The following is an 8,713-nucleotide window of genomic DNA, read 5'->3' on the forward strand; positions in this document are numbered from 1 at the left end:
GAGACAGGGTTTCACTATGCAGTTCAGGCTGTCCTTAAACTCACTTTGTAGCCCAGGCTGGCCTTGAACTCAGTGATCCTCCTGCCTCAGCCACCAAAGTGCTAGCATTACAGTCGTGCACCACCATGCCTGGCTAAATCAGTTTATTATAAATATATCTAAACCATTAATTCTTGCAGTTTTCAGGTAAAGTCCAGCACTTTGTTTATATAAAATCTATGAGAAGAGGTCATCTAATTCATTAGAGATCATCTAATTCATCCATTCAAGCCCCTGGCATAATCCTTCGCCAGTAAGAGCACAGCATGCCTGGATATGCCACTGGTGATCTTTAATAGAAGTGAGCTTTAAGAACTGGAAGATTTCTGCTACAGTCATGCATTCTTTATCATCCTGCTTATTAGCAAAAATCAGCAGTCCAGCTTTCCTTAGGTCCTCATGAGCCAACATTTTGTAGACTTCTCTAGTTACAGAAATCTTCTCTATGTGTATACTGTCCACAATAACAATTACACACTCTGTATTAGTATAGCAAGTGCTCCAGGAAGCGCGAAGAGATTCTCGGCCACCAATATCCCATACCAGGAAACGAGTATTTTAGTCGCTATCTCCTCTGCATTACTTCCTATTGTAGAGGATGTACGTACAACTTCATTCATAGAAAACTGGTAAAGGATGGTAGTTTTCCCTGCGTTATCCATCCCAAAGGTGATAAACTGTTCCTGGTGATTGAACATTCTCCATATCCCGGTGAGGACAACTCCCATTCTTGACCAGTGAAGCTCTTCCAGCCAGGTGGAGCCTGGACCCAGCTAGTGGAGCTGCACAGGGCATCATCCTCCCCTAGTTGATTTTTTCTTTTTTGTTTGTTTTTGAGACAGAGTCTTCATATGTAGTTCATGTTGGCCTTAGGAACTGGGGCAGAGGGAGAGATCTTTCTGCCGCAGCCTCCAGTGCGCTATTAACTTGTTTATTGTTTGTGTCATGCTGGGGATCGAACCCAGCGCCTTATGAATGCAAGGCAAGAACTCTACCACTGAGCCACATCCCCAGCCCTCCATCTGGGTTTCTGTTTTCCCTTCCATACTCATGATTGAACCCAGGGCTTCACATTGAGTTTCATCCCCAGCTCTTATTTCATTTTAATTTTTATTTTCCGACAGGGTCTAAGTCACCCAGTTGCCCAGGCGGAGCTCAAATTTGCAGTCTTCCTTCTTCTTGTGCATGTTGCTATGGCAGGCCATCCTTTTATTATTTTTTCCCCCCTTCCTTCACACTAGTAAAAGTTTTGAGGGAGTTTAACGTTTTGTAAACATTTTAGCTATCCTACTTCCTCACTGGGCACTTTTGAATTTACAGAGCAGAGGAATCCTAAATTTATTTAGGTTTTGTTTTGTTTTGTTTTTGTCTTTTTGAGACAGGGTCTTGCTGTGCAGTTCTGGCTGGCCTTGAGCTCACTTTGTAGCCCAGGCTGGCCTCGAACTCGAAATGATCCTCCTGCCTCAGCCTCCCGAGTGCTGGGATTACAGGTGTGCACCACCACAGCTGGTATTATTTTTTATTAAATTTTGCTCAATAGAAGGTAAGCCCCTTGAGGGTAGGCCTTTGCTTACTGGCTTTTTTTTTTTTCTTCTTCTTTTTTATCTTTTTTGAGACAGGGTATCTCTATGCAGTTTAGGCTGGCTTTGAACTCGCTCCGTAACTTGCAACGATCCTCCTGCCTCAGCTCCTGAGTGCTGGGTTATAGGCATTATAGGCATACACCACCCCCTACTTACTGTTTCTACCACTTGATTTCCCCACACCTCCACAGCTGGACTCTCAGCAGAGCTCCATAAACATTTGGAGAGCTGAACAGCGTCACAAACGATCGCGTGAACATGCTGATACTGTACATTCTTTTGGTAAAATCGCTCGACTTCCTACTCAAAGGACTGGGTACTAATGCGATTTTGAGGCTCAGGAGGACCACGTGGTCCCAAATTCCAAGGGGTAAGTTCTGCGCAGGCGCGGCCCCACCTCCCGCGCAGGCGCAGACGGGGCCTCCGCGCGCAGCCAGCGGCGGTTGGCAGCGCGCGACCCGGCAGGCTGTTGGCTTGGGGACGTGCGAGTGGCGGCAGCGAGAACTGGCGCCATGGTGGAGAAGGAGGAGGCCGGTGGCGGCATCAGCGAGGAGGAGGCGGCACAGTATGACCGGCAGATCCGCCTGTGGGGATTGGAGGCTCAGAAACGGTCAGGGCCGGTGTGGCGCGAGGCGTCTGGGCTCTTGAGGGGGGCGGTGGTCGGAGGCGTCCCGGCGCTTCAGAGGGCGGGAGGCCCGATTTGAAGAGCGGAGGCGGACTTCCGCGCCTGGCTCTCTTGAGGCGGCTGGAGGGTTGACTGCGCGTGTTTCCGGGGGCTGTGAAAGGTGGGACGTCGCGGGTGGAGTGGGGGGGCGGAGGCCCCGAGCAGGGTGTGGGGGTCTGGAGAGCGCCGAGCGGCTCCGGAAGCCGTGGGGGCGGGGCCGGGCGGGCCGAGGGCGTGCTGTCGGGGTCGGGGTCGGGGCGCCGCGGTTCATTCATTTCGCGGGGGGGGGAGCGGAGGTGTCCATCCGCCGAACCGACGCGGGCTCGGCGTGTTGGCGGCTCCTGGGGGGCGGCCCAGGGTGAGAGAACGCGGATTTTGAGGATTGGAGAGGCCGGGAGAGTCTGAGGGGGCTGCAGGTAGCAAAAGAGGATCCTGGTGCCGAGGTTTGAGGTGTGTCCAGAGCCCACGGGAGACGCCCCTTGGGTGTTGAGTGCGGTTAACCTGGGGGATGAGATCTCAGAAGTGTGATTGATTCCGTTTTTGGGGTTCTAGGGGTTCCTGCTTGCTACGTAAGCATTCTGCCAACCGCTGACCAATAGCCCCAGCCCTGTTTCTTTATTTATTTTTGCTACCGAGAATCAAACCCAGGTCCTTGAGCTTGTCCGGCAGGCGCTTGTGCAGCTGAGCTGTGTCCCCAGCCCCCTCTTTATTTATTTATTTACTTATTAAAAAAAAAATTAAAGCCCGACCAGACTGTTATTGCCCAGGGTGGGCAGGAACTTGCGATCGTCCTGGCTCATCCTTCTGAGTAGCTGGAGTTACAGGCGTGTGCCCCTGTATCTGGCTCAGTCGTGTATTTCTTGAGCAGTGTTTGCAGGCTCTGAGCATGAATCAGAGTACTAGACAGCCTCTTTCCCCACATGGAGCATACTTTCTGACGTGGGCAGACAGTAAGCTTGAAAAAACAGGTCATGCTGTTGCGAGGGAAAAAAATAAAACTAGGAATCGATCAGTAATGAGTAAAAGATTATGAAGGTGGAGAACTGTTTTCATAGCGTGGCTAGGGAAGGCCTCTGAGGAGGTGATGTTGAGCCTCTGCTTTGTCCAGGAAAAAGCCATCCAGCCACCTGGAAGAACTTTCTAGCACAGGGAACAGCAACTACAAAAGCCCTGAGGCCTGAGCTGCTTGGAAGATTGAAGAACTAGGGCGGCTGGAGCTGAATGAGTTAAGGAATAGCTTTTATTCTAACTGCTGGGAAATCTGTTGGAGTGTTGTTGTTTTCTTTTTTCTCCTTTTTTGAGACAGGGTCTGGCTAGGCAGTTCAGACTGGCCTTGAGCTCACTTTGTAGCCCAGGCTGGTCTCGAACTCACAACGATCCTCCTGCCTCAGCCTACCGAGTGCAGGGATTACAGGCGTGCACCACAACGCCCGGCTCTGTTAGAGTGTTTGAGTGTGGGAATAATACTATCTGATTTGTACTTTGAAAGGATGATTGTGTGTGGCGAAAAAGGAACAGTGAGCAGAAGTGCATTTAAAGATTCTGGTCAACTGTTGAGGTCATAAATTTGAGACAAAAACAGTGGTGTTTGATGAGCAAGGTGCTGCATATGCCTGTAATCCCAGTAATTTGGGAGGCTGAGGTAGGAAGGTCACCATGAGTTCAGGGCCAGCCTAGGCTACAGTGAGTTCAAGATCACCCTGGACTACCCATAAGAGAACCCATCTCAACAAAAGGAGACAAGTTCTTGTGTCTGTTTCACCTTCCAGCTATTTAGAGAAGGAAGGACAGTGACTTCATTCCCTGTATAGACAAGGTAGGAGGCTTTTGTCCTTGGCCTCTCAGGGGACTTCAGGTAGAACAGAAGAACTCTGGAAGCTGGGGCTCCTTTGTGAAATGGAAGGGCTGAAAATTGGGAGACTGATAAGACGGAGAGGGTGGTGGATATTATATGAGGCAGCTGTCCCAAAAATCAATGTCATGTAAAAAAGGGGGATATTGTAGATTAAAAACAAGTAGAAATGTGATAGCGGCATGTAACACATGAACCACGCTGGATCCTGGTTCAAAAATAATTTATGCCAAGCATGATGGCACATACCTGTAATCCCTCAGTCTCCCAAGTGCTGGGATTATGGGTGTGCACCACCATACCTGGCCATTTTTTTTGTTTTTCTGAGACAGGATCTTGCACTCTAGTGCAGGCTGGCCTTGAACTCATTATATAGCCCAGACTGCAAACTTGTGGCAGTCCTCCTGTCTCAGCCTCCCAGTACTGGGATTACAAGTGTATGGGGCAACATTTTTTTTTTTTTTTTAAATTAAGCAACGGAGCTAGGGATTAAACTAGGGCCTTGAGCACATGGTAAGTGTGCTCTCTATCTCTGAGCTACCTCCCTGTTTTGAGAGAAGGTTTTGCTAAATTGCCTCTTGCCTCAGTGTCCTGAGGAGCTAGTATTATAGGTGTGGACCACCAAATCCAGCTGAAATGTTTTATAAGAGAGGTTGGAAGATGGAGACAGTACTGGATGACTTTAAATGTCACCTTTACTTTTTTTTCTTGTTAGATTTTTGTTTTCTTAAATGCAGATTCAAACCCTTTACTGGACTCTTATTGATTGGTTGGTTGGTTGGTTTTTATGAGACAGAGTCTTGCTATGTAGCGCAGGTTCCCCTTGAGCTTGTGGCTGTCCTCTTGCTTCAGCCTCCTGAGTGCTGGGATTACAGACATGTGGCACTATGGGCCCTTTTATAATCAAGGCAATGGAGATTGAAAATTTCAGTGAATTGACATTCAGGAAACCTACATAATATTTATTGAGATCTGTTATAGGCCTGGTATTATGCTGGAAGTGTTTACACATTTTACCAAGTCAAAGGAAAGTTTTGTGGCTTTTTTTGGTATTGGAAATTGAACTCACCCTGGTGCTTGCCAGGCAGGTGCTGTGTGTCCCTGAGATATATCCCCAGCCCTGTCAAAGGCATTAAATGATATGAACTCAGAATTAGTATCCTTATCTTACAGATGAATAAACGGAAGTTTAGAGTGATTGTGTAGCTTTACCTGTCACCTTGTGGAGAAGTGGCAGGGTTCGGAATTCAAACCCAAGTTTTCATACTCAGGAGGCATTAATGCTTAGCAGTGGCTGTTTTTAGCTGTTTTTTTGTTTTGTTTTGTTTTGTTTTGGTACTGGGAATTGAACTCAGGACCTTACGCTTGCCAGGCAGGCACTTACGCTACTGAGCTGTATCCCCGGCCCTTGTTGCTAAAGGAACATCAGGGAGATCAGAGCTTGAGCAAAAGTTAATGGGTTTGGAGATTAGGAGGCCTTTGATAATTTTGAAGATATTTTCAGATTCCCAGAGGAGAGCTAGGCTACTGAAAGAGAACTTTGGAGCTGCAACTTGTGGTTGGTTGCAAGATCAGCTGAAAGGAGGGGTGATAGAAAACAGTGACAGCAAGGACCTGGGGTGGTCAGCTAAATGCAGAGGTGCTCAACCTTTCTTTCTTCCTTTTTCTTTCTTTTTTTTTTTTTTTTTTTTTTTTTTTTTTGTCTTTTTTGAGACAGGTTCTCGCTGTGGAGTTCAGACTGGCCTTGAGCTCACTTTGTAGCCCAGGCTGGTCTCCAACTTGCGAGGATCCTTCTGCCTCAGTCTCCTGAGTGCTGGGATTACAGGTGTGTGCCACCACACCTGGCTCAACTTTTCTACAGTCATAGATCTGACATGTGTATTATATTCTCTTTGGAAACATCGTTACATGCTGATTTGTAAGCCATTGGGGGGGGTTCTGGAAAGTTGCATAACTTTCCTTCTTTTTTCCATTCACTGTGTAGTAAAAGAAACCACCAACAATATATGTGCTGCCAGTGAGCACAAATCACCAACAGAATAAAGACTCAACCCACAGAGTGGGGAAAAATTTTTTGCCAGGTGTTCCTCAAAGGACTAATATCTAGAATATATAAAGAACTCAAAAACTCGTGTCACCCCAATTTTGTTTTTTTGTGGTTAAGTAGGAAAATTTATTGGAGAATAGGAATGGGGAATAAGAATAGCTCCTTGAAAAAAAAAGAACAGCTCCTGAAAGACAGGAGGGGTCCCGAATGGATGAGTTGCCCACCCCTTTTTTTTTAAAGACATAGTTCTACTACATAGTTCAGGCTGGCCTTGAACTCACTATGTAGCCCAGGCTGGCCTCAAACTAGAGTAATCCTCCTGTCTCCTGCATACTGCCTAGGCTTAAAGACCCAGTCCAGAAATGGGCATCTGAAATGAACACACACTTCTCAGATGAAAAAGTAGAAATGGCAAATATAGGAAAAAATGTTCAACATCACTGCTCAGTTGAGAGATGCAAATTAAAACAATGCTGACATTCCATCTCACCCCAGAAAAAGTGGCTATTATCAAGAAATCAACCAATAAGAAATGCTGATGGGGTTGTGAGGAAAAGGAACCCTTCTCCACAGTTGGTGGGAGTGTAGAGTGGTGCAACCGCTGTGAAAATCAGTGTGGAAATTCCTCAAAAAACTAAAACTAGAGGTTCTATTTGACTTAGCTATTCCTCTTCTTGGTATCTTCCTGAAAGAATAAAAAGCTTCATACCACAGGGGTATATGTGCACCCATGTTTATAGTGGAACAGTTTGTAATAGCGAAGCCCTAGAAACAGCCAAATTCCCATCAGCTGTGAATGGGTAAAGAAGATGGGGGTTTTTAAAAAAAAATAATGCAGTACTATTCACTCATAAAGAAGGATAAACTTGAGACATTTATACTACATAGTTTAAGGCCGGCCTGTACTACGTTGTGAGACTCTGTCTCAAAAAACCAAAAAAACCCTTTTTTTTTGGTTGCAAATTGATTGGCCAGCAGACCTTAAATTTATGTGGTACTATTCTGAATTCTTACCAGTCTTTTTCAGTGGGAATAATCATACATGATCTGCAGAATTATTAGTGGTTTTGATTATAGGATGCTGGCTAAGATCCTGATGATGTTGTCATATAATCATGTAAAGTTTCTATTTTTTCTAATCTGAAAAATTGTACTTCTGAAACATTTCTGATTCCAGAGATTTCAGATATTTTGAACCTACCCTGAGCTGCTTGGAAGATTGAAGAACTAGGGCGGCTGGAGTCAAATCTTAGGATAGCCAAGCCTCTGACTGCCTTTTTTAGCCTCATCTTCTGTTGCTCTACAGATTTAGAAAGATCTAAATAATGCCTGTGTACACCCTCTTTCCATGGTCTTATTGTCTTGGTTACTTTTCTTTCCTTGCTGAGACAAAATACCTGATGCCCAAAATTAAGGAAGGAACGGTTTATTTAGCTTACAGTTTGTGGAGGTTTCAGTCTATACTTGGCTAGCTCTGAGGCAGAGTGGCACATGGCAGAGGGCAAACCTTCAGGGAGGCAGAACACAGCAAAAACAAAAGCAAAAGGGAGGAATGGCCACAAGCAGCCTGTTTCCCTCCCTTACATCGTAAACAGGCTACCCCCACCTAAGGCGTTTGTAGCTCTCACATAATCTCCCTGTGCTCCTCTTGCACAGGCTCAGGATGTATACAAAGTAAGCACCCTGGCTCCTTGCTGAGTCACTTAGCCAAACCTCTAGACTCCTCAAGTTGACACAATGTATCAACCGTAACAATCTACCCCTTGGCTACTTGGGAACCAGACACATTTTTTAAAATCAGTTTCCAGATACAAAGACATGCTACTGCATTAGAACCATAACATTTCCCCCCCCCAAAGACTCACACACATAGCTTTATGCAAAAGGCATTTAGTCCTGCAAGAGTTGCCAAAGTCCTAACAGTTTTAGCATTGCTGAAAAGTACAAGGCCCAAGTCTCCTCCAAGATGTAAGGCAAACTCTTTAGTTACAAACCCCAGTACAAATGAAAAGTTAAACACTTAAAACATTCAATGACACGAGATAAACATTACCATTCCAAAAGGTACAAATGGGGATACAGAACATTGGGACCAAAGCAAATCCAAAATCCAGCAGGACTGCTAGGCATGGTGGTGCACGCCTATAATCCGAGCACTTGGGAGGCTGAGGCAGGAGGATCCTTGCGAGTTCAAGACCAGCCTGGGCTACAAAGTGAGCTCAAGGCCAGCCTGAACTGCATAGTGAGACCCTGTCTCAAAAAGACAACAAAACAAAACAAAATCCAGCAGGGCTAACATTATGTCCTGTAGTTCCATGTCCAGCTTCTGAAGCAATCTGTGGCACATTGTGAGCTCCAGAGGGCTTACATGAGTCTACCCTTACGGCACTTCTGGTGGTTACAGCGTCCATGGCTTCTCTCTGAGGCCTGCTTTGCTCCCTCCTTGCAGCTTTCCTTAGAAGATCCATGGTCCTGGCTTTTCTAAACTTCTGAGGTCTCCAGGGCACCTTTTGCTTAACACTCACAGC

At 46.1% G+C, this 8,713-nt stretch overlaps 1 protein-coding gene and 1 pseudogene across 1 annotated transcript in view; one reads left to right on the top strand and one right to left on the bottom strand.

The window, feature by feature from the left end:
- Positions 1-145: 145 nt before the first annotated feature.
- LOC102004762 lies at positions 146-1,402 on the bottom strand (annotated as a pseudogene).
- A 633-nt stretch (positions 1,403-2,035) lies between these two features.
- Sae1 (SUMO1 activating enzyme subunit 1) overlaps positions 2,036-8,713 on the top strand; it is a 67,821-nt gene continuing 61,143 nt past the window's right edge. Inside the window, exon 1 of the mRNA XM_005413849.2 lies at positions 2,036-2,232. Coding sequence (XP_005413906.1) covers positions 2,135-2,232 — 98 coding nt within the window. The 5' untranslated portion in view covers positions 2,036-2,134. The remainder of the gene's footprint in view (positions 2,233-8,713) is intronic.

Source organism: Chinchilla lanigera, unplaced genomic scaffold (assembly GCF_000276665.1).
Source record: "Chinchilla lanigera isolate Chin_1 unplaced genomic scaffold, ChiLan1.0 scaffold00173, whole genome shotgun sequence".
Classification (NCBI taxonomy): Eukaryota; Metazoa; Chordata; class Mammalia; order Rodentia; family Chinchillidae; genus Chinchilla; species Chinchilla lanigera.